Genomic DNA, 26302 nt, shown 5'->3' with positions numbered 1-26302 from the left:
TCTGCCTCTAACTGGAATGTTTCTGCTCACCCTGGGCTACCAATCTTCCCAAAAAGGTGGGGCTTATCTTTTCTCCAAATAGCCAGTGCCACAGTTTCATGGGTGCATATCGAGCCTTAGCCCCAGAAACACAGCTGCCGGACCCACCTGCTCTCCTCGCCCTCCAGCAGCTGGCGGTAGGTGGCGATCTCCACATCCAGGGACAGCTTGGCCCCTAGCATGGCCTGGTAGTCACGCAGCAGCCGGGCCAGCTCCTCCTTGGACTGCTGCAGGGCCTCCTCCAGGTCCTGCAGCTTCTGCCGCGCATCCTGGAGGGCCTGTTCACCTCTCTCCTCGGCATCCGAAATGAGTGACTGCATCTGTTCAATCTGCTCCAGAGACAGTCAGAGACCATTTTAGGGTTAAGCTTCCAGACCTCGATCTGGCAGGGCATTGTGGGAGGTGCAGGGCTTAGTCAGCCCTCCCTGAGCACCCATCCCACCTGCTTCTTCACATTGCTGATCTCTGCCTGCAGCCTCTGGACGGTGCGGTTGAGCTCTGCAATCTCCATCTTGCTGTTCTTCAGGTCGTCTCCATGTCTCCCTGCGGTGATCTGGAGCTCCTGGTACTAGGGGCCAAAGGCAGCATCATGGTCAGCATGTGCTGCCCACCACAAGCCCCTCCAGGAGGGAGTAGGTCTGGGTTGCTCTCCCCTGGGAGATTCTCACCCATCTTGTGCTGTGGTCGCCCCTACATACACACTCACAGCTATACCAAACCTCCCTCACTCGGGCTGCAAACACATGTATACATGCACACGCTCACACCATACCAAGCCTCCTGCATTCCCACCTATCTCGGGCAGACTCTCATCCCAGCCAGACAAACCTGCTTCGTGATGCCCTTTCTAACACTTTTTCACACATCTAAGCCTTCACGTTGGTCCTTACCCACACTGAGATCCCCTCACTCTTTCCACCCATCATATAGCTTCCCACCCTTTTCCAGGATGATCTCCCTAGCAATCAGGCAGGACTTTATGTCCCAGAGGCCCTCCACCTGCTCCACGTTCAGTCTCATTTCCCCTCCATCTCTGTTTCTGTCTCTGTATTGCCCCATCAGTCAGAACTCCACCCCCAGGACAGGGTTTTGAAGTGGGTGGAAGAAGCGTCAACTTGAGGGAATCTGCATTCTGCTGTTTTCACTGTTGGCCTTCTGCCTCCCAGTCTAAGGTCGAAATCCATTCCACCCCAGAACACTGTCTGCAGGACAGTGGGACAGAGGTCAGCCAGGATTGGAGTTGGCCACAGATCATCCTCAAAGCCAATCATCAATGCTAGTTGTTCAGAATTTAGTGACTGGACTGTCAGCCATGCCCTTTCAACCAGAGGATTCACCATCCAAAAAGATCCAGGTCAGTTTATGGTAAAGAAGTAACCAAAGATGTGCCCAACAACTTAGCCACAAAGAGGTTGATCTAATAAGGGAGGGTGTAGTCTTACAATATAATACCAGGCTGTTAAAAATGTGGCAGATTATTTAGTGTCACAGAAAGGTATCCATATGCGATAAGTAAAAGAGAAAGTACAGCCTGGTCAACATGGCAAAACCCTGTCACTACTAAAAATACAAAAATTAGCTTGGTGTGGTGGTGTGCACCTGTAATCCCAGCTACTGAGGAGGCTGAGGCAGGAGAATCGCTTGAACCCAGGAGGTGGAGTCTGTAGTGAACTGAGATCACGCCACTGCACTCCAGCCTGGGAGACAGAGCGAGTTTCCATCTCAAACAAAAAAAAAAAAGAAAGAAAGTTTAAAAAAGTACATTTTAATAGATACCATTATGAAAAAAAGAATAAAAATCATTCTAGTGGTGAGGGGAATGAGTTTGTAGACACAAACCCAAGTTTAATTAAGCTGTGGCTCTGCCATTTACTAGCTACAAGGCCTTAGAGGAATTAAGTAATCTCACGCACTATTATCTATTATAAAATTGTGATAATGAAATTCTTACCTCATTGGTTGTTGTAAGGATTGAATGAAATAATATATATATTATGTAAAGCACTTTGTGCAGTGCCTAACACATATGAGTTCTCAATAAACATTATTGGGTTGGTGCAAAAGTAATTGCGGTTCTTATCATTACTTTTAATGGCAAGAACCACAATTACTTTTGCACTAGCTTAATAGCTACAAAGAATTGGCAGGAGAGATATTAACATATTAATAGAGGTAGTGAGAGATTGGTGATCTTTACATGTAATTTCTAGAATTTGTATAACAGACACATTTTACTTCAGAAATAAGAAAGACAATGCAATAAGAGAAAGACAATTCTGGGAAGAATCTGTTTTTCTGGGCACCAGATCTGGGGGCCGTACCCACCTTGGTCTGGTACAGGGCTTCGGCCTCGTCCTTGCTCCTCTGTGCAATCAGCTCGTACTGGGTTCGCACTGCATCAATGATGCTGTCCAGGTCCAGGGAGCGATTATTGTCCATGGACAGGATGACGTTGGTGTCACTGATGTGAGTCTGCATCTGAGACAGCTCCTGCGAGGCATGGCGCACAGGCTGACTCCTTCCATTCTCCTCTGGGGGCCTCAGTTTTCCTCTGCTGCTCCCTGAAGGCTCTCAGGGGAAGCCAGAAGCCTGGGCCAAGTAGTCTTGGGGAAAAACTCTTGGAATTGTTGTGTGCAATGAGAGATAATAGGGAGAGTCTTAACTGCCTCCAGGGAGAAGGAAGGAGCCTAAACCTGGAGCCCTTCAGATACCATCTCCCCATCACACCTCTTCTGCAACTGCCATTCTGCCTTGCTCTGACTTGGCCACCATAGTTAGCTGGGCTCCTTGGCAGGCATGCCTGTTCCTTGAAATCACATGAGCTCTCTGAGGCAGTAGAATGGACTCCAGTTGAGGAGCCACTTGGACTCACTTTTGAGTCTTGGCTCTACCATTGACTAGCAAGGTAACCAAGCAAGTAATTTAACCCTTCAGTGCCTCAGTTTTCCCATGTGTAGAATGGAGATGCCCATAACATAAATTTCTAACACAGCATCTGGCCCAGAGCAAGTACCCCCAAATTAGACACAGGCAAAAGAGGGCTGGGTGACAGAGTGTTTGATCCCCCACCACTAAGGTCACTCCCTTTGAGACTCACACTGTCACCTCCCACAGAGTTTCCTAACAGCTCCATCAACTCCCCAGAATTAATGAAGATTTCTGGTTGGTCTTGCCCCTTATATGTCTGGGTGATTTCCCAGACAGATTGGAAGCCATGAACCAGGGACACGTTCACCTCCACCTAACTCAGGATTCTCCCAGCCTTCCATCTCCATTACCCCAACCTGGGGATTCTGAGGATTGGGGTGGAGAGGATGGCTGACTCCAGGCTCACAGAGTTGGGGTACCTGGGGAGATGAGTCCCTAGTGGGTAGCGTTGGGTTTCAGACCTCGCCTCTTATAGCCCATACTCCTTGTGAGATGTGAGAAAAGAAAGGGCGTTCTTATAAACGCTTAACTCACCGTCAAAAATAAATACTTCAAGAAATTGACCTCCCCAGTCAGAGTGTCCACCCTGGACTCCAGGTCCACTTTGCTCGCGTAAGCAGCGTCCACATCCTGAATAGCAGGCAGAAACAGTTTGACTTTATTGCCCAGGCATTGCCTGCCACCAGCTCACTGGGTGGCTCAGGCAAGTGGCAGAGCCACTCTGGGTTTATTTCCTTACTTCAAAAATTCATCACCTCACTCTAGTAAGGGATCTACATGTCCTGGCTTTCCTGGCCAGAAGGAGATGTGACACCAACCTCCACATCTCAGTCAGTCACACTCAACACCCAGGTCCTTCCCCGGGTCCCAAGGCTACACACAACTGACATTCAAAAGCTGTCATTTCACTTCATTTCACTTTCAGGACCCCAGAGAGATACAAACTGGAGGCTTCCTAAAGAGTCATTATCAGTGTCAGTTCTAGTGTAAGGGCCCCACATTTAGGCATCACACACAGCAAGCCGGCCACAGAGGCCACCCTGCCATTGCCACAGAGGTCACCCTGCCATTGCCACAGAGGTCACCCTGCCATTACCACAGAGCATCCCATAGGGATTCCTTACTCCCCGAAGCCTCCTTGGTCCACAGCCACCCTTGGGACTCCCCTTTCCCTCACCTTCTTCAGGACGACAAAGTCATTCTCGCTGCCAGTCCTCTTGTTGATTTCGTCCTCATACCTGTCAGGCGAGGCAAGGAGCACAGAAAGGCTACAGGCTGACCTTGGCTCTCTGAGGTTCCTCCTCACAGCAGAAAGCTTGGAATTCCCCAAACATTTGCTGTCCTGAGCTCAGAGAACCCGGCTCAAGGTGCTGGCTGTCCATTCCGGGAGGCTGGCACTCTCATGGATGAGGGCAGTGCCAACTCCTGGGTCTGTGGGCCAACAGAGGGGAGCCCAGGCCAACATGGAAAACCCAGAGCCACAGAGAAGGTCCCTGGAATGTCTGTTTTTATTTTGATGTTTTACCTTTGTAAATGTGTCAAATTCATTCATTCCTTAAAATTGAGAACATGAAATACCAACCACTTTTACTAAATATTTTTGAAGAGAAAAAATTTAACCTACAATTCTGTGCCCCATCCCCCACCAGCACCTCCAGTGTGAATTTCATTTTTCCCTCGTTGACTCACACACACTTGGATCTCTACTGGCACGGCACAGTAAACATGCCAAGGTGATGGGAGAGAAGCACCCTGAACCCCACATGGGGAAGAAGAGGAAGGGAGAGGCTCGGCTGCCTGCACAGCTCAGGAGCAGCTGATCTGGAATTCGACAACTCCTGTCACCCCTACTGTTTGTGGTCATAATAGCTAGGGTTTATTGACTGTAGGGGTGTGCAGGCACAGTACTAAGAACTTATTAAGCATCATTTCATTCAAAACCGGCAGTTCTCAAAGTGTGGTCCCCAATCCACGAGCATCAGCATCACTTGGAAACATGTTAGAAGTACAAACACTCTCCCATATCTGCTGAATCCAAAACTTGGGGGGCAGAGCCCAGCAATCTGATTCCAGCAAACTGATGCATGCTCAAGTCTGAGAACCACAGATCTACCCACAACAATCCAACAAGGGAGGTTCTTGCTCTTCCCACATTATTAACATGAACACCAGAGGCTTAAAAAGATGAATTTGTAGGCAGCTAGTAAGTGGAAGAGCCCACACTGGAAATCAGGCTTACTTGGCTTCAACATCCATGAAGCTATCCTGCCCCTCCCCACCCAATGCGATTGATAGCTGGCTGCCAATATCATCTACCTGGGTTGCCACATACAAAACAGCGCCTCCTGCAGTTGTGCAGTGCAGAGCCTGCATGTCCCGCTCCCCTACCCTTACAGATAAACACTAAAGCAGAATGTCTTGCCCCTGTGACGAGTTTCCGGCCACGCTTCTCCCCTGTTTTGCCCTGCCTGGAGTCTCACTTGCTCTTGTAGTCCTCCACGACATCCTGCATGCTCCTGACCTCTGTGTTCTGGCGCATCTGCTCCGCATTGAGCAAATCCACCTGCTTCCGCAGGTCACCGATATAGTTCTCCAAGAGGGGCTCCAGGTTGTTGGTTCCAGTTGAGGTGTTCACCTGCTGCAGCAACTCCCATTTTGTTTGTAGCACCTGGTTCTGCTGCTCCAGGAATCGCACCTAAGAGCAAGAGACCCCAGCCCACCCCAGGCCATGGATCAGAGCAGCACCCCCATGAGTAGGGGGATCCATAGCCCCTCAACACATCCAGACCTCAGAGAATCAGGATGGTTCCTCCAAGGGTCAGAGAGCTTCCTTTTCTCTGGGATTGAGACACACAGAGGGCAATGTGGTTTCTGACGGCCAATGGCTGTACAGTCAACTTGTCTAAAATTGACACTAAGCTCACGCTGGTTTTGAAGGTAAATCACCTCCTTCATTTACATCATAGAGCACTCGCCCTCCAAACTCAATTTATCCATGCCAACGTAAGGAAATGGTGTTTCGGAGCATCTGAGACACTGATGACCCCAAGGCTCCTTTCTCTTTGTGGTCAAAATGCATTATGTGATAGAGGAGAGGAAGAAAGAAAAAGCGAGAAGGATCAATTTGGCTTAGAACATTAAACTAATTCCTGAGCACACTTGCTTGGGTGCCCCTGCCCTGCAGTCGCCACCACCTCTGCTGTCTGCCAGGATGTTTGTCAGGAAAGTAACTCATTTAAATGCTTTTATAACGCAGACAGAATTTTTAAGGCAAATGTTCTCATTCTTTTAAAAGTCTAATGCAGTCAAGTGCCCCAAAGTGAGGACTTGGGTTGTCAGGTGTTTGAGAACTACCCACTTGCTATTTCCTGGGAAATGGAGAGTGGACATCACCTAATATTTTCACCACCTCTTCTCCCAGAACTGTGGATATGAAGGTAAGATAAGGGGCCCAGTAAGGCAGCTGGCTGTGCAAAGTGTGTGGCTTGTCCTTGGCATGGTAATGACCAGCCTCCACCTTTCCTCAGCCAGCTACACACTGTGGAGCCTCCACTCCAGTGCCCTGATAGAAGCAGTGGTGCTGCCTCCAGAGTTTGCTCGGCCGCATGCGGGCGCGCATGCGCAAAAACACACACCCTCCGGAATCCAGCTTCCTCCTCCGGGCACTGTGTAAAGGGGCAAACCTACTGCTTTGTGTGGTGGGAACGGAACTCTGAAGACACTCCCCTACCACGTGACACTAGTGAGGGTCCCCCAAATCCCCTGGCCCTTGAGAATCTGCCCGTCTGAGGGGCCAACCCTGGTTAGCTCCCTTTGGATTCTGACTCTAGGCTGGAAAATGTTTGCAGACAACACCACCTCCCATGGCTCATTTTTGCTGGCCTTATCAAAGCAAGAGATTAGGCAAGCAGCTCTCCCAGGCTTGTCAGCACAGCTCACAACACCGTGAGAAATTCCTGCCACTCTCTATTTTTACTCTGTGGTGGCACTCCCAGGGAGTGAAGAAATCAATTCAGCACTCATTCACTGCGCTCAGTGGCAGTGGCATTGTAGGACCAAAAGAAAGAATCCTGTGGTCCCATGGAGAGTCTCCACATAAAACAACGAGGGAGCAGTGACACAACTCTGGGTATTCTGGCTTTAGCCCAGGTACCCACCCGCAATATCCCAGGAGCTCATAGAAGACACTGTGGTTCTCATCAGGCCACCCAAACTGCAAAGGCAGAGTCTGGCTGCAGGGAGTGCCTTAACCACTAGAACAATCAGTGAAAGCCACTGTGTTTTTCCCCAGGTTCCCCAAAACACTCCTGGTCTGTGTCCTACCAGCAAAACTCAAAGGCAGCTCAGCTAGCACAGATGGAATGAGGCATGCTGCTGAGCAACCTTTTCGCCCACCCTCTGCTTCAGTGCCCCTCCCCTGCACAGGGACCTCCCAGTGCCCTCAGCACTCCAGGTCTCCTCAACTCTTTGCCCAGTAAACTCCTACTCACCCTTTAGACCTCACCTGAGGTGGCATCCCACCAGTGTGTCCCCTTTGCAGCCCCTTGTTCCTTGCCTTTCTAAATCTGTTGAGACTTGCAGTCATGCAGCAGTGTGTGAGCATCTCTCTCCTGGGCTGTACTGGACGCCCTGAGGGCAGGCCTATATCTACTTTGTTCTCCAGGGGACACAGTGGACCCATGGACACACAACGCCCAACACAGAGAAGACAAAAAGTGTCATGCACTCATGAAGTGCAAAAGGTTTTAAAATTGCCTGCTGGCGTGGGCTATCCAGACCACTCGCCACCCCTGGCATAGAGGTCTAAGGATCAGCTGAACAAGGCCAGCCCAGTGTCCCAGGGGGAAGAGCTGGACCCCTCCTTTCCTTCCTGAGGCCCTATCCCCTTGTCTTTGGTTCTAGAAAGCCTTTGGCTCCATTTCCACTCTCTGAGCGTCCAGCACTGACCCAAGGGGCTGACCCAATTTGTCATCCAGCTTCTATTTACTGAGCAATTCTCATGTGTCAGGAACTATTCTGGGTGCTAGGGATTTGGTAATAAGCAAAACAGGCAAAATCCCTGCTTTCTAGGAGTTTGCATTCTATTTAGAGAGATAACTATAAAGAAACAATCATGTAAAAAATACAGTGCCTCAGACAGCTTCAGGGACTATGGAGTCACACAGGGCCGGGGCATAGGAACGCTGAAGTGGTGGTCAGGGAAGTCCCCACTGAAACTGTGGCATCTGAGCAAAGACCCACAGAAGGTAAGGGAGGAAGGTGGGCCTCTCTTTAGGGGGAAGAGTTCCAAGCAGAGGGAATGGCAGGTGCAAAGACCTTGAGACAGAACTGAGCCTTGGATGCTGGTGAGCAAGAGGAGAGCAGCTGAGGAGGAAGAGGGGCACAGGACACTGCAGACAACAATGAGTTGGAAGCCTGGAGGCTATTTTCCAGGCCTCATTCTGCTCACTAGCGGTTGTATCCTGAAAGCTGTCCCACCCAGGGAGGGCAATGTGGCCTGATTCCACAAATGTAAGTGTGGGCTTAGCAGCAGCCGCAGGGTAAAGGGCAGATAATATAGGGCCTTATAGGACTTGGGCTTTTCCTTCAGTTGAGACAAGAAGCCACTGGAGGATTCAAATGGAAGAGTGGTGTGACATGCTTTTAAAGGATGGCTCTGCTGTGGTGTCAAGCATAGGCTATACAAGGGTCAAGGGTGAAAGCAGGAAGACAAGTTTGGAAAGCAGAGTCAGAAGTCACCTGTCATAGAAGCTTTCTACCTTCCAGTCAGGCCACAACCCACCTGGCTGAGGAGCCTCTCCTCATAGTCATCACAGGCCATGCCCTTCAAAGGACAGGAGACCCAGGTCTCTTGCACCTTAGCCTCTGCCCACTGCCTCATGCCATGCAACTGGACAGACACCCTGTTCATGGCAGAGGCCACAATTGGATGAGCCTCAAGAGGTCAGTTGCCAGCGGCCTGTGGTTATTTCCCAGCCCTCTCTCCTCCCTGCTCCTCTCTTGGCCCAGTCGTGAGCTCCCAGTAGCGACTCCTTGCTCCAGTGAAACCCTCTAACTCCCACCTGTGCCTGAAGCATGGTGGTACTCAGCCACATTTCCCACGCAGCGTGATCAGAAGCCACAGGAGCACTCTGCTGTGTTGCACTCCTCTTCGGCAGCCTCTGGGCCTCAGCACCCTCACTCTCCTCCACCTGCTCACACACTGTCCCATCCCCAGCATCTGCCCAGATATCAGAGGCCTGCCCTGCCACCCAGCATGGCCTCTGGCCACAGCTACCCTACAGTCAGGCCACAGGTCAAGCTCTGGCCTCAGCACTGAACTCCTGTGGTGACTGAGGGAAAGTCACTGACTGTGCAAGTGGCCTTGGTGCTCTGTGGGGCTTCCCACTGCATCCCTGAAGGCAAAATTCCTCCTGAAGAGGTGCTAGTGGCCGCTGTACCTCGACCTCCAGACAAAAGGAGATGCTGGAAGGAGGTCTTCACCATGGTGAGTTCACCAGCCTCTGTTGCTGCTTTGGACCTAATCTGAAGTTTCAACAGGGAACTAGGGACAGGGGCTTCTGTGTCTCCATCTGGCCCATCCTTGGCCCTTGATGAGCCAAAAGGGGGAACTCAGACAGAACCCTACATTGCATGCTGTTGACTTTAGCCCCAAGAGATACCCACCACCAAGGCATTCACCATGCCCTGCCTGCTTCTCCTGCCCTGGCTCTGTGGCTTCATCTCTGCTTCTCTCATCCACCCCCTGGTATCCCATTTTCTCCAGGAATTGTAACTGTTTGAAATTCCCTAAAGGTGTCACACTTTCATGCCTCCTGGTCCTTCTGCCTGAAAACCCCCTCTGCCCTTAGAACCCATTTAACTTGTGCTCGCTTCGGCAGCACATATACTAAAATTAGAACCCATTTAACTTTTCATTCGTCTTCCAGACTCAGCAGGCAGAGCTCATGACACCCTCCTTTGAGCTACCATGTCCCAGAGAGTACTTCCCCTATTGACACACTTCACACGCACTGTCGTAATTCTCTTCCCTTTAGACGTCAGGCCCTGTGTCCTAGTCACCTGTAGCACCTGGCACAGTGTCTGCCCTATCATAGATGCTTAGAAAATATTTGTGGGCTGAATGGGTGGATGGATGCATGGGTAGATAGTTGAGTGGCTTGATGGATGAGTGAATGAACGGATGAACATGTGTGTGTGTGTATATAAATGGATTGTGTGGATGAGGATGGATAGGTAAATGGATGGATGGATGGATGGATGGATGGATGGATGGATGGATGGATGGGTGCATGGGTGGATGGGTGGATGGAAAGTGAATAATTGTGAAAGATAATGAGGGTACTACACCATGTATCTGTTGAGTATTTTCACACTGCTTATCTCCTTTCCTGCCAAAAGGAAAAGATAGAATTAAATCCCCACAAGAAGACAAATTGAAGCGCAAATGGGGTAAATGATTTCCTAAGGTCCCAGGTATCACCACCAAGCTGAAACTGCATGATGTGCTGAGAGGTGGCAGGGTGTAATCTCTCAGTCATTTGGTCAGTGACCAATGACCCTCCCTGCCCCTGAGGTGCTCACCTTGTCAATGAAGGAAGCAAACTTGTTGTTGAGAACCATAATCTGCTCCCGCTCCTGGGTCTTGATCCTCTGAATTTCAGGGTCCACCTCCAGGTGAAGTGGCTCTAGGAGGCTCTGGTTAATGGTCACCTCTTGGATACCCCCAGGAGGACAAGAAGGACCAAAACCCCCAAGCCCAAAATTGCTAGCCCCAAATCCAGCACCCCCAAAACCACCTCCTCCAAAGCTACCACCTCCAAAGCCACCAGCACCAATGCTGCCAACCCCAAAGCTCCTGACCCCTCCAAATCCCCCTACTCCCCCACCCTGACAGAAACCACTGGCACTCCTCCCCACTAGACTAATGGAGATGCTTCTACTGCCACCCAGATTATACAGGCTCCTAGAGCCAAACCGCCTTCCACGGATCCCATATCCACCACCACCACACCTCCCTCGAGTATAACACACAGAACCCACAGCCCGACTCCCACCACCAGAGCCTGCAGAAAAGCTGGTGCGATAAACCTGCCTGCTCCTTGAGCTAAACGCGGACTGAGAACTATATTGGCGGCTCATGGTTGCTGGAGCATCCAGATAAGCAGGCAAGAGAAACAGCCTGGCAGGAAGGAGGCAGAGACCAGAGAGGAAAGGAGCTCTGACTCCTTTGGAAGGGATCTGGCTCCATCTCTATATATAGACACACACACATTGCTGGGCTGGGCATCTTTACAATCCTGAAAGGGGAGTATTAATGTTTAGTTTGCCTGCCAGCAACATCTGTCTAAAACCTCATACCTATGAGTTGCAGAAATCAGACTGCAGACAAACTTCCCCAACTCGATCATTTATCATTCATCTCTTGCCATTTAGAGATCAGAGTGCAATAATCTCTCAGGACCTCACTGCTGGAAACTCCTATACAGATTCCCCCCAAATCGTCAGTTCATCTCTTCCTAAGAAACTCCACCACTGAGCTGTTTGTTTCTTGGGTGTACCTGGGAGATGTGGGGCAAAGTTAGATAGTGTCTGGAGACCTCAGGACAACAGCTGGGACAGAGGTGGAAATACTTTCTGTCATAGCATTGTCCTGGTGGGGCAAAAGTTTTGTTCCCATCTCCCCACGTACTGCTTCTGCTCCCTGAAGTTATCACCATGAGCACCCAAAATTTTATCACATGAAAGTGCAATATTGCGGTCACTGAGTACAAGTGTAGCCCCACAGATTCTGCCCAAGGTCATTCACGTTGTGTGTTGCTTGATAAGCCTCAGACTCCTCAAACCAAAACCACACAAGGTACTTCAGCACCAAAAATCAGTGGTTCAAGATTTGTTGAGCATCTACCAGTACCTAATATTGTCTTCTAGACCAGAAGACAAACCATCCCTATTTCTCTTTCTGTTTTATCATTTCTGGTTCTTTATAGACAATACTTTTGTAAAATAGAATTAAATGAATTACCTCTTAAAGATAATTTTTAAGAGATATACGAAATGCAAGCCCCAATTTTTTTGATTTTTAGATTCAGCAAGCAAATCATTGTTTAACTGCTAAAAATAGCAACAATAATAATAATTTTCTAAAAGGCTACTCTCAAATTCTGTGCTTACCACAAGGCAATAACAAAGCGCTGTAGACCACCACTGATCTGTGCTCACACTCTGAGAAGCACGTCCCAGACAGCATCCTGGGGAGAAGCTCATTCAGTGATCATCAGTGTACGCTAACAAAAAAATGTGTGTTTTCCCTCTGGACTCAAATAGCTGTGGCTTTCATCCAAAATGTAATGATAATTTTTAACTTGGGGAAAAAATCTCCAGCCTTAGAAAAATGGCTGTGATGGCTTGCCCAGTTGGATACAATTATTTTAAATCATCTTGTTGGAGACGCTGCAGCAGAACCAGAAATGACTTGTACCATATTAAAGGGAAAAGGCAAACTACATGATGGAGTCTGTGCTGTGAACTCGTAAGAATTAAGAATGCAGAAGGCCAGGTATGATAGCTCACTCCTGTAATCCCAGCACTGTGGGAGGTCAAGGCGAGCAGATCACTTGAGCCCAGGAGTTCAAGACCAGCCTGCCCAATATGGCGAAACCCCGTCTCTACTAAAAATACAAAAAATTAACCAGGCGTTAATTTTTTGCTACAAGCACACGCCTGTAGTCCCAGCTCCCGGGGGTCAGGGGGGCTGAGGTAGGAGGATTAATTGAGCCTGGGAGGTCAAGGCTGCTGTGAACCCTGATCGTGCCACTGCACTCCAGCCTGCACTCTCACAAAAAAAAAAAAAAAAAAAAAAAAAAAACAAATTAGTAAAAAAAAAAATGAAAAGGTCAGGAGATCGAGACCATTCTGGCTAACACAGTGAAATCCTGTCTCTACTAAAAATACAAAAAATTAGCTAGGTGTGGTGGCACATGCCTGTAATCCCAGCTACTCGGGAGGCTGAGGCAGGAGAATCGCTTGAACCCAGGAGGTGGAGGTTGCGGTAAGCCGAGATCGCGCCATTGCACTCTAGCCTGGGCAACAAGAGTGAAACTCTACCTCAAGAAAAAAAAAAAAAAGAAAGAAAAGAAAAGAAAGTTGTGGCAGAAATCCCAATAGACGTGGGGAAGAACAGGAGGTAGAAACAAGAGCAGTGTGGGGGAGCCAGAGTGAGAAGCCATCCTGGGGCAGGGAAAGGCTCCAAGGACAATTCCAAGCTTCCACGCCCTCTTCTCATGAACCTCTGCATTCCGTGCATGTTATCTGTTCAGTGGGTCATCCAGGAGACACTGTGGGATAGAGGAGGCAGTGAGCCTGAAATGTATAGGCAGAAGCCCTGCTGCTGGCTGGCTGTGTCATCTTAGGCAAGCTGCCTACTCTAGAGCCTCAGACACTTAAGGAACCAAAGTGTCTACTTCTCAGAATTCAAAGCTGTAAGTCATGAGGGGAGAAAAAAGCACAGAGCACTGGAATCACTAAACAGGCAGAAATAGCTGCTCACAGATCCTGGTGGGATGACAGCTGTCCTACTTTGCCTGAGATTTTCAGTACTTAAACCAAGATATACCTGGGCAAATCAGAACTGTTGCTCACCGTAGTCCTAGGCATCCATGGTCCACACAGCCATACTCCTAACCCTAAGGCAGAAGAGGGAAGTGAGGGCCTAGCCTCCAGCACAGAGTGACAAGGAGAGAACCAGTAGAAGCAGAGGAAGGAAAGGGAGGTGAAGCTAGGGAATGGGGTGGGTTCGTGTGAGAAAGCTACCTAAAGACCAGGATTCTGAGTCAGGTATCAGAGAAGAGGCAGAGAGAACAGAGTAAGGCGAAGAAGCAGGGGTCTGGCCGAGAAAATAGGGGTGGTTATGGAGAAGGGATAGTAGGTCCCAGACAGGAAACAGCAGGGTTATGGCGAACAGATCCTTGAATTGGGCATCTTGAAACCCAGCTCTGACTCCTAGCTCCTCCCCCTCCTAGCCCCATGGCTAGGACACTTGACTCCTTGAACCTCAGTTTCCTAACCTCTAAAATAAAGAAAATAGTAGCCAGCCGGGCGCAGTGGCTCACAACTATAATCCCAGCACTTTTGGAGGCAGAGGTGGGTGGCTCACCTGAGGTCAGGAGTTTTGAGACCAGCCTGGCCAACATAGTGAAACCCTGTCTCTACTAAAAATACAAAAATATATAATCCCAGCTACTTGGGAGGCTGAGGCAGGAGAATCACTTGAACCTGGGAGGTGGAGGTTGCAGTGAGCCAAGATGGCGCCACTGCACTCCAGCCTGGGCAAAAGAGGGAGAGACTCTGTCTGTCTGTCTGTCTGTCTCTCTCTCTCTCTCTCTCTCTCTCTATATATATATATACACACACACACATACAGCTTTGCAGAGTGATTGTAATGAATAGCTAAGAACAAATATGGAAGAGCACTTTGTAAGCCCCAAGGAGTCACACAAGTGGGGTTCCTTCCCCCAACCCCTCCTTGTGAACTCTCCTCTCTGTCTCTGGCTGCACCACTCACTTTCAACCCCACCTCCCCGTCATGAAGAATGCACATAATTAACCCCTTCACATCTGTCTCTACTGCCACCTAAACAGATAGGAAGCTCCTTGCTTTTGGGAAAAAACTTCATAGACCAGGAGCAGCTTTCCTCTCGCAACTGCTGGGCAGAGTGGGCCAATAACAAAGGCCTACCTGACTGAGTTAAAGTGAAGACACGTGGACAGCTTGGATAACCAAGGGCTTGGGCCCCACAATTAAGTGCCCTTGAAGTTAAAGCCCAGCTCCCCCATGTACCAGTTTTATGATTGAACTAATCACTGAGTTCCCTGAGCCCTGTTCATCTGACCCTTAAGTAGAGCACTTGAAGACAACAAATATTTTGAAAGGCTTGCTCTTACGAGTGGTGTTATTGTGTGGCTATGGCTACAGCATTGAGACCTATGAGTGCGATGAGAGTTTTTAGAAAGAGAAGCAGCTGGAGAAGGCTTCACAGAAGCAAAGGTAAGCTCAAGCTAACCTTGAAGGATGTACTGTAGGCCAGTAGGGAGGGTGCTCTACAGTAGGGACTGGGACTGGAAAGGACCAGAGAAACTGCTTGTGCCAAGGCCTAGAGGAAGGAATAGGCATGTGAAGGGGTGGGATGGGGGAGCCAGGAAGAGGCCCCCTTGCCTCGAGGGAGCAACTGGGAAACCGTGAGGCCTGAGTTTGGCTTGGGTCACAGAGGGTTCCAGCAATGTTTCTGAGTGGAATTTGTTCAGCACTCACCCGGTTTCTATATACTCTCATGCTGAGTGTGGAAGTATTCCATTGTGATAAAATAAAAAAGGAAGTCCCAGACAGCAGTTTAGAAAGCTTCTTTGATCTCTGTCTATGATCAGCTTTCAGCATCCAATGCCAACATCCTCGTCTACCTCCCATCAGCATCAGCTGATGGCCCCTGCTGGGCTACTGTCATCCGTTGAAGGGCTTGGGAGGGGAGAGGGGATACACTCACTAACCAAGCTTTTGGTGGAAGGTGATAGCTATTCTCTACTTCCTCAGAAGAAAAAAAAAAAACGCCTTAAAGTGAAGCATGAGAGATTTTGCTTGTCTCAAAGGACGTGTTTCAACTCAAATCAATATTAGTGGGTAAATAATGTTCCTAGGACGAATCACTACCCCTAAAAGAAACTCCTCAGCTGGTTAGACTGCAGACAGCAGCGGTTTCCAAACTGGCTCACATTGGAATCAGCTAGAAAGCTTCAAAATCACTGGTGCCTGGGCCCACAACTAAGGAGTGGAGTTTAATTGGTCTGGGGCTATAGTCTGAACTTTAGAATTTTTAAAAGGTGGTTTTAATGTGCAGCAAGTTTGGGGACCACTGGCCTGGAGGAAACAGAAGGACAAATGAAATGGCCTCTTGAGATTCCATTCAGTCTAAGGACACAGATAGGAGCAATGATCATTATCATAATAGTGAACTTCACCAGGTGCTTTCCATGGACCATGCACTGTGCTGAGCCTATAACATGGAAGGTCTCATGAAATCTAAATACCAACATCATAAGGAAGATATTCTTACTATGTTCATTTTGCAAATGGACAAAGCGAGACTTGGAACAAGAATCTTGTCCAAGAATACACTAATGAAAATAGTGGAATGGAGATTTGAACCCAGGCATTCCCACTTTGGAACTTACATGTATTGCAGAAGAGATGGAGTCCTTGGAGAAAGATGTGCCCGCTTCCTCCTCTCCCCACCTGCCACCTTAAAAGAAAATGGTGAATTAGTTGAAGGCTCCAGCTCCCCCAGCCCAGTAAATCTCCCAGTTACTGAAACCCAGGGCTGCCAAGAGGATGAGGCCCAGAGCAAACTATCAGCCACCCGGATCACAGTTCCAGACAGCAGCTGGAAGCAGGGTTCAGAAGAGCTGCTGATGTGACCAGCAGGAGCAGCTACCAAAGTTCTATCCCCCACCTCACCCTACATTTCCCAGAGTCTGGAAGTGGATATCACAGAGGTGTGTCAGGGGCGTGGGGCTGGAAAAAGGAAGGGAGGGAGACTCTCACTCACCAGTCCCCACCAAGCAGAGAGTGGAGAGCTGCAACCCTGGTCTAGGAATGGTGGCCTTTAATCTCCTTGAAATGAGAGCATTTTGACCTGTCGTCAGCACAGTGGAGGCAGTGATGTGACACATATCAGGGAGAGAAACCTCTTGTGACTGAATAGAATCTCCTAGCCTTGGCTTGCCCACCCTTGGCCCACTCTTCTTCCTGCATAAGAGCATCACAGCCAAACATATGATGGACAGTATCAGCCCAGTCCTTCATTTTACAAGGAAGAAATGGGTACAAAGACAAGGACATGGCCAAAGTTACCCAAAAAAGTTGGTGGTGCAGATAGAACTAGAGCTTGGCTACCTTCCCCTCCCTCTGAATTCAGAAAGAATAAGGAGTCCTGTGGGAAATTCCCAGGTGCCTCTGTTCTCCTGCAGCCTGGGAGAGATGGATGTATGGGGTGTTCCACCTTCAATCTCTAACAAGCCTGAATGCAGGGGTGGGAATGTGGTGCCAGGCACACAGGAACATCTCTGGTGAATCCTCTGATTTCTGGGTTAGGGTGTGTGTTTGGGGCAACAACTAGGGCCTTAAGCTCCTCCTGAGGCCCAAAACTAGCCTGGATGCCACTTTGACATCCGTTTAACTAGAATCTCAGAGTCTGCCTAGAACATAAGAATCGGGCAGTCTCCTTCCTTCTCGGTAAACCCAATAGGTGCTCTTGGGCCTGGATATTGTCTAGAGGCCTCACTAAGGGCAGCTTGCAAATTCCCATGGCAAAGATCCAGAGACAATATTGTGCCAAGCATGCCAAAGCTCTTCCATCCAACATGCTGGAAGTCATGACTATTTATACAAGCATTTATTTATTTATTTATACAACCATTTATTTGTTTATAATTCGCCCAGGCTGAAATGCTCACTGCAACCTCCACCTCCCGGGTTCAAGTGATTTTTGTGCCTCAGCCTGGCAACTCTCTTGTCTCTGAAGCAAAGGGAGCAGCTAGGCAGGTGTGGCCCCAAAGGAAAATAAGGCTACAGGTTAGACTTGGATTGAATTCCAAAAGAAACAGTGAGGTCCCAGCAGAGGAATGGCGCTGTCTGGGCAAAGAATGCTTCTATATGTTGGATCAAAGAGGATGGGCCAGTCTCAAGGTTACAGGGCTAGTTAGTGGTGGGGTGGGACAAGTATCCCAAGTCCCTGAGGGTAATATGAGACCTGCCATCAATTCCAGGTTCATGTCTCACTTGACCATGGTGGGAGAGATTACAGTGCTTTATAACCGTAAGGAATTTGCAGTGTGTTATTCTCTTCATTTAAAGAATAGACAGGTTCCCGAAATGTTGGCCGTAATCAGTAATGACCCTTTATTGAGCTCTTACAATGTGCCAAGAATTAAACAGATGACATGATTCCATCCACACAACTGCATTTTACTGATGACTTTTGTGTGAAGGGTCAGGAGGGTGGCCAAGCAGTCTGTTCAAGGTCACACACTCCTGGTAAGGAGTGGGCCCAGATTACACCTGGCAGCTGGGTTCCAAAGCCTGAGAGTTTCTTGCTGTACTATCTTATCTTCTGCTTTATGGGGCAATTTAGGAGGGCTTTCAGGTTAGGCCTGCTGGAGTTTGAATCCTGGTGCCATCCCTTCTGGTTATGTGGCCACGGATGAGTTCATCCATCTCTCTGTGCTTTCATTTCCTCTTTTGTGAAGCAGAGGCCATAACACTGCCTACCTCACAGGGCTGTGAAGATTAGGTGGGTTAATTCAGATAAAGCTCAGCACATGTCAGGCAAATAACAAGAGATCATCAACTTTAGCGATTATTATATTATGACAAAAGCAAATTTCTATTAACCAAACTGCATTTTCCATCCAGCTTCCCTTAAAGTAGAATGTTGCCATAAGCAGGAAACTGTGACCCCGTAATATATTGTAAATCATATAAAAGATGCAGACAAGCTTTTCTTTAATCATCTATTTAAAGGAGCATGGCAATTTATTGATGAGTTTGAAACAAGCCAAAAGTATCTCCTCTGTCATTAAGCTAAAGGACAATCTCTCCAAGCTGCATTCACTGCTTAAGAGGCACATGTGGGCTCACTTTTTCTTGTTCATTTAGAGAACTTGTTCACCATAGAGAAAATTTCATCATAACTGAAATTTCATACCCTTTAACCAACATCTTCCCATTTCTCCCACCCCTACTTCCATCCCCTGGCAATCACCCTTCACTCCATTTCTATGAGTTTGACTGTCTTAGATTCCACATATAATGAGATTCTAAGGTTTTGGTTTTTTGTTTTGTTTTGTTTTGTTTGAGACTGCTCTGTCACCCAGGCTGAAATATTCACTGCAACCTCCACCTCCCAGGTTCAAGTGATTCTCATGCCTCAGCCTCCCAAGTAGGTGGGATCACAGGCATGTGCCACCACGCCCAGGTAAAATATTTGTCTTTCAAAGTCTGGCTTATTTCACTTAGCATCATGTCCTCCGTTTGTCTATGTTGTTGCAAATGACAAGATTTCTTCCTTTGTATGGCTAACTAATATCCCATTGTGTATATATTCTACATTTTCTTTGTCCATTTATCCATCAATGGACACTTGGGTTGATTTCATATCTTGGCTATTGTGGATAAAGCTGCAATGAACATGGAGGTGCAGATGTCTCTTCAAGATAGTGATTTAATTTCTCTTGAATATATACTGAGATGTGGCGTTGCTGGGTCATATGGTAGTTCCATTTTTAATGTTTTGAGGAACCTCTATACTGTTTTCCATCATGGCCGTACTATACCAATTTACCTTCCCACCCACAGTGTACAAGTGTTCAACATCACTAACCATCAGAGAAATGCAAATCAAAACCACAATGAGACATTACTTGGCACCTGTTAGGATGGCTATATCAAAAAGATAAAGGATAAGAATGAGGGCATGGAGAAAAGAGAATCCTTGGACAGTTGCTTGTTTTTGAGAGGTGAAGACATAGCCCCTCCCAGTGCAAGCTGCAGTGGACAGTTCCCGGGCTTCCTCCTCTCTGATTTAGACTATCCCAGATAAATGTTTCACCTTAGAACTGGAACATTCTCTGTTGAAGCTGTAGTTGTGTGCTGTTGTTCTAGTGTGGTGAGCCTTTGGCTATCTCTCTCAGCTTTTTGTGTACGTAGCTAAGAGTTTCTGTGATCTGTTATCAAGGAATACTATCTCTTTCTCGCTGTCTCTGACAACCTTCCTCAGTCCCCCACACTGGTTAGTATTTTACGGGGAAGGCTGTCATGCATGTATGCCTTTGCATGTTTCTCACCTTTTACTTCTCCCACTCGCATGCCCCATACCCAGCACCAAACCTCTGTTCTATCCAAGTATTCCTGGATCTGCCTGGATTCTGTGCTCTCATCTGCGGTAGGGATAGGGATGAGGGTGGGGGTGATCTGTTACCAGACCATCTGAAGTTCTTTGTTCTCATAACTCTCAATACTTGAAGGCTCCGCCCCACATCATATCAAACATGTTAACATACATCCTCAGCATATATAACTTTTGCCATAAAACATTTGAATTTTTATAATTGCTTTTGAAAATGTTTGAGTACCAGCAACTCCTTTGATTATAATTAGCTGTGATTCCTGGAGAATTTCAGACGTATTTCGAATTACTAGAAAAACAAGGAAATCTAACCTACAACTTTTTTCAAATATAATGAAATGTTTGTGAATTCAAATCTGAACAATTAGGACGGTGGATGTATGTCATCCATAGTATCTCCTGAGTGAAAATGCCCTGCCCCTCCAGCCTGGGAACTCTCAGTACTTCCTCCCCAGGGTCCCCCTCCCAGCTCAGACCAGAGCTGTGTGTGTGAAAGGGACTGTGAATGACCCACTGGCCACAAAGAAAGTCTTAATGACTTGGAATCCAGAGTGAAAATTCTACCATGATGTCTGAAACACAACGCACTTTATTGAAGATTGTACAGAACAGAGAATTCCTTTCTTGAAACCAAGATGGGACAAGTGCCAGTCTTGGGAAATCAAAGCACCAGCAGGAAGTGGGGACCAGGGAGGCCCTGCCTACAGGGAGAGGAATGGGCCGGTTGGAACTGTCCCATGAGGCAGTGGGACATTGGCTGGGGTGGGGGCACAAGCGGTGACATGGCCCAGAACCTGGGCACTGCCTTGTGTGGGTGGATGTTTTTTCAGATTTTGTTTGTTTGTTTAAAGACAGAGTCTCGCTCAGTTGCCCAGGTTTGCAGTGCAGTGGTGCCATGCTAGCGCAATGGAGCCTCAAACTCCTGGGCTCAAGTGATCCTCCGGCCTCGGCCTGCCAAAGTGCTGGGATTACAGGCATGAGCCGCCGAGTCCGGCAGAGGAGGGTTTATTGCCTACTCATCCATCCCAGCAACTTTCGGGTTGCTGCGATGCCAGCCGTCTGGGAATGCGGGGCTCAGGGGCACAGGTCAGAAGCAGCGGAGGGAAGGGGCCCCGCGGGGGTGCGGGGGAGCTCAGAGCGGGGCCTGCCGAGGGCGAAGGAGACTGGTCCGAGGACGCCTCTGGCGCCGGGTCCAGAATTTGTGGCCGGACCGCCGGCTCTGGGAGGAGTTTTGTGAGATGCTGGCCGCGCTGCTGCTGCCGCCGCCGCCACCCCGACTGGCGGCGCAGAAGTCCCGGAACCAGAGAAGCCCCCGCGCCCCGCGGAGCGCCCGCCCAAGTCCCAGCCGCTGCGGCCCCCGCTCCCTCCGCAGGCCCCAGCTCCGGCTCCTCCTCCCAGGGTGCAGCCGCCACCGCTGCTGCTGTGGACCATCTCTGCAAAGAGAGTCGGGGTCAGGGAGCCTGGCAGTGTCTGCTCCGCACGCCAGCCCCCCGCCCCCACTCCCCACCCCCCGCCCCCACAGTCCCGGGCCGCAGGTCTTCCCCAGGGTGACGCCCCGCGGAGATCCGGCAAGGCGTGGGGAGGACAGGCTTCAGGGAGGGGAGGGGAGGTTGGCTTCTCCAAAACCGCCACCAACAGCTCTTACAGCCTGCAGGCTGGATGGCCCCGCACCAGCGCTGACACATGGCTTGAGAAACTGCATTCCGAGACCTCCAGCCCCTTCCCAGAGAAATAACCCAATACTCACCGAGGCTCACGGAACTCTGGTACCTTCCAGACACCCTGTGGGGAAGATCGAACAGTTCGCTCAGTTCCTCCCTCTCCCTAAATGGCCTTCCTTAGGTCAACAGCAAGGACAGCCTTGGTCACCCCACTCCCATTCCCTCCTGATTGATGTAGAGAGTGAGAAATAAGCTGGACGGGTGCTCAGAAAATCATAAAACACATTGTTCTTTCTCTTGGGTAAGGTTAAAGTGTTACTGTTTCCACTGACATCTCCCAAGGAGATACAGACCAGAGGACACAGAACATTTCTGGACCCACCCATCCTCTCCACCTCCTCAGGATACTCTTCATTTAACAAAGGCTATTTGAACCCACATGGGACAGAGCCCTATACCCATGTGCCAGTGTACGGGAACCGACTCTTCAAAAACTTACAATTAAGGCAGTAATAAAGAAATGGCCTAGAAATAACATTTATGTCTATGACCCTTCATCTTTGCAGACATACACTGTATAGCTAAAACATAGGACACTACCCCAAGTAAGGTGCTAATGTGTTCATATGGCATACGAAGCACAGCTTTCTTGTTGTGACAGCATCTCCCAACCCTGAACAAGAGGCTGTGCCTGCCAATGGCCACCGCCACCTCCGACAGCACGCACAGCTCCCACATCTGTCAGCATGCTCAAGCAGGAAAGCCCCAGGCTTCTGGCCTCCTGGGAACCAGACGGACTCTCACCTTCACTCCTCGCCCTCCAGGAGGGTCCAGTAGGTGGTGATCTCCACGTCCAGGGCCAGCTTGACATTCATCAGCACCTGGTACGTGCAAAGCAGCAAGGCCAGGTCCTCTTTGGCCTGCTGCAGTCCATACTTGATGTCCTGAAGCCTGGCATTAGTGTCCTTGAGGGCCACCTCCCAGCACTGCTCTGCATCAGCGATGGTCGTCTGCAGCTTGGCGTTCTTAGTGTGGGGAGCCAGGAGTCCAGTTTAGATTCGAGTGTCATTCACTGACGGCCCATCCTGTGTGCTTGGTGCTTGCCCTGTGTTACCTGATGTTGGATAAGTGAGGAAACTCCAGGCACTGGGGTTAAAGGCTAGACAGCTGGTCAGCAGAGAAGCCTGGGCTTGGATCTAAGTCCTAGCTCACCAGGGAATGGGATTAGAAACACCTGGCTTCAAGGGGCTGTACCAACTCAGGAGGAGCCAGACCCTTCCTGTGCCTCTCTCTTTTTTTATGGGAAATAACTGAGCATCTTCTGAAAATTTCCCTCCTCCAAGAAGTCTTCATGAATTATCAGAGAAACCTTCCCTCTGCCTTAGCCCATCTAGATGTGGGCTTCCTTGGCTACTCCCCCAATTCAGTCTTCAACAGTCAACTTCTTTCTCCAACCACCTAATGATGTCTGTATTCAGTTTCTATCCCATATCAACCTTCAAGCCCCAGGGAAGCAGAAACTAAATCCACATAACAATCTTAGTTCAGCGCTAGCCCAGCATATCACCCAGGAAATCTTAGTGTACGTGAGTGTGGGGCATGATTTCACTTTGCATAGGTGCTAGGCCTGAGTGTCATGATGGAAGCATAAGCCCACAGCCCTGGTCATGTTCTTGTCCTCCTCATCCCCATCTGCTTCTCGATGCTCTCGATCTCCACCCACAGCCTCTGGATCATCCTGTTGAGCTCCATGATCTCACTCTTGGTGTTCCTCAGGTCATCCCCATGCCTGCTGGCCATGGTCTGCAGCTCCCCCAGCTGTGTCCAGAAAAGTCACATTTCCAGAAAAGGGGTCTTATAGGTCACCTGCTTCAACACCTTCATACCGCAAATGGAAAAATCAGAGCACAGGCCTATGCAGACCCAGTGCTCTCTCCCTGCGTCAGAAGTCCTGTCTTCCAGAACAGTAGCTACTGTTTGTTGAGCAGTCACTGTGCACCAGACCCTCTGTTTTATCTCATTTGTCCTTACAACAACTTGATGAGAAAGGCATTATTATTCCCATCTTATACAAAAGGAAAGCTGAGACTCAGATTGCCTGAGTTCCATGACCAAAGTCATCCAGCTATGGAATGACAATGTGGGCACTTGAATGCAAACATCTCAGATGATGGAGCCAGCTTCTTTCTTAACCAGCAGAAAATCCAGGGGAAGAGTCAGATGTATATGGACCACCTCTGTCTCATTCAGATTTGGGGAATGGGAGGGAATGTACAGAATTCCCTGGGCCTGTGGAGTTAGACTTTGTCCATCCCCCTCCCTTGGCTGTTCCAGATACTGGCTTCAACACCTCGGTGTGATCAAACCAGAAGCGCACGTAGATGCAGAGCCTTTGTGGAGGAGAAATGGAAGAGTTTCTAACACGAAATAACAATAAAGGGGATGCAGCAAGAAAGATTTAGGTTAAGAATTTGTCAGCCTTGGTGCTATTGACATTTTGGGCACAATAGTTCTTTTTGCAGAGGCTGGCATCCTGTGTATTATAAGATGTTTACAGCATCCCTGGCCTCTACCCACTAGATGCCAGTTAGTACCCCCTCCCCACTTTTAGGTATGACAGTCAAAAATGCCTGCAGATATTTCCAAATGTCCCATGGGGGAAAATCGTACCTTCCCCACCCTCTGTTGAGAAGCACTGGGTTAGAGAAAAGTCAGAGCTTTCTGACTGGGAAGAAAGCTCTCTGTTAATAAGACCAGACCAGTGGGAAGATGAGGTAACTGCCATATGGAGATGTGGGAAGAATGGCTTGGAGGCAGGGTCTGCTCAACAGGATGATCCAGAGGTTGTGGGTAGAGATCAAGAGCATCAAGAAGCAGATGTGGATGAGGAGGACAAGAACATGACCAGGGCTGTGGGCTTATGCTTCCATCATGACACTCAGGCCTAGCACCTATGCAAAGTGAAATCATGCCCCACACTCACGTACACTAAGATTTCCTGGGTGATATGCTGGACTATCTAGGTAGATTGATGGGGGAGCAAGATTCTCCAAAGCTACATGATGCTGTCACCCGTCTTGGTCTAGCACAATGCCTCGGCCTCAGCCTTGCTCCTCTGGGCAATCTCATCGCACTGGGTGCGGACCTTGGCAATGATGTTGCCCAGGTCCAGGCAGTGGTTGTTGTCCATGGAAAGAACCACAGACATGTTGCTGATGTCTGACTGTATCTGGGACAGCTCCCACAGGGCCAAGCAAACGTGCCGTCTCCTGAGCAGACCCACACCGGGCTGCCCAGCAGAGCACGGGAAGCCACCAGCTCAGGAGAGGGGTGCTTAGGACTGAGGGACCACCACTAGAGGCTTTTCTGGAAGGCAATGGCCACTTCTACAACAGAGGAAAGAAGTTGAGAAGGCAGAGGTTTGAATGGTCCAGGCAGAGAGCAGAACTACCCACAAGGGTGGGCCGGTGTCTCTCTGGTCAGGACAGACAGACCCACAGTCCTGCTGGACTTCTAAATGCCCTCCTCTAGGAGGCAGGGCAGGTGAGTCCCGAGGAATGGCAATGAGGGAGACTTCCAGCATCGTAGAGGGCCTTCAGGAAGTTGATGTCACCTGTCATCCTCTCCACCGTGGCCTCCAGCTCCACTTTGGTCATGTGGGCAGCATCAACGTCCTGGGAGATAATTCAGTCACTGTCAAGACTAGACAACCTGTGGCTCTGTCTAGTCCTGCATACTATGGAAAGGGGCAGGAAGAAGGGGCCACGGGGCCCTGCCCCTGGGAGCTCCCACTCAGAGGAAAGGAGACCCCATCCAGGCACAGGCAGCTGCACCCCTAACATTGCTAAACCAAGTTCTCTGCAGGCTGGACTGGTGAACGCACACCAGGGAAGGGCACAAAGAGACTATAACGCAAGAGGAAGAATGAAGTCTGGGGCTGGGGCCCTTACCCTGAGACAAGGGGAGAAGAATATGTGAGGAAGGGGATCTGAGGGACAATTTAAATTTGCCACACTCAATGTCTCTTTCTTTAAGTAACTCCTGGGAATGCACTCCTAATAGAAAAAAGAAAGAAATTATTTCTTCCCTTGGTCCATTTTGTAATCACAACTCAAGGCCTAATCAGGTCCATAAACCCTACATACCCATCAGGAAAGGACTTGGCAAAAGTCTGCTGGGACCTTCACACCCTTCAGCAGGGGTGGGCAGAGAGCCACTGGGGCCTGAACCCTGTCTGGCCTCCTCCCTCTTTCTGGCCCTCACTTGCAGGGCCTACAAGAAGTCCTCAGATCAACAGCACTAAGCTTCTGCCTCCTCTCCACCCTCAAACCACTCAGGTTAGCAGGGCTTTGGGATTGGAAGCTGGGAAGGGGCCCCTCACCTTCTTCAGGACCACAAAGTCATTCTCTGCAGCTGTGTACTTGTTAATCTCATCTTCATACCTGTGAGAAAAATGTCTCCTGTGGTCTGCCTTCTCTCAGTCATCCCCATGGCCCCAGAGCACATCCCATGAATCACATGGACTCAGGGCTTCTTGTCCTACCAGTTTAGCCCAAGGCCTGCATCGTTCCAATGCATTGCCTTCTGGGTTGAGGTAAGACCCAGTTCATTCTACAGACATTTACTAGCACTTTGTATGTGCCAGGCACCACTTAATAATGATGATGATGATTGGACAGTGAAGTAGATATCCCTTCCTCGTGGGATTCTATTGTGATT

General features: G+C 49.2%; 1 protein-coding gene across 1 annotated transcript; it reads right to left on the bottom strand.

The window, feature by feature from the left end:
- Positions 1-116: 116 nt before the first annotated feature.
- Positions 117-26161, bottom strand: LOC105528309 (intermediate filament protein ON3-like). The gene is given in 19 exon segments (XM_011965020.1): positions 117-368; positions 482-607; positions 2365-2529; positions 3502-3597; positions 4145-4205; positions 5448-5662; positions 8750-8791; positions 10552-10682; positions 19861-19953; positions 21087-21355; positions 21430-21511; positions 21670-21704; positions 22388-22610; positions 23278-23401; positions 23922-23973; positions 24673-24825; positions 25163-25257; positions 25965-26025; positions 26127-26161. Coding segments are annotated over 19 exon segments (2310 nt in total).
- Between the last annotated feature and the right edge of the window lie 141 nt (positions 26162-26302).

Source organism: Mandrillus leucophaeus, unplaced genomic scaffold (genome assembly GCF_000951045.1).
Source record: "Mandrillus leucophaeus isolate KB7577 unplaced genomic scaffold, Mleu.le_1.0 Scaffold118, whole genome shotgun sequence".
NCBI classification, from domain to species: domain Eukaryota; kingdom Metazoa; phylum Chordata; class Mammalia; order Primates; family Cercopithecidae; genus Mandrillus; species Mandrillus leucophaeus.
Note: the sequence above shows the minus strand (reverse complement) of the source record. Positions and strands in the feature narration are given on the sequence as shown.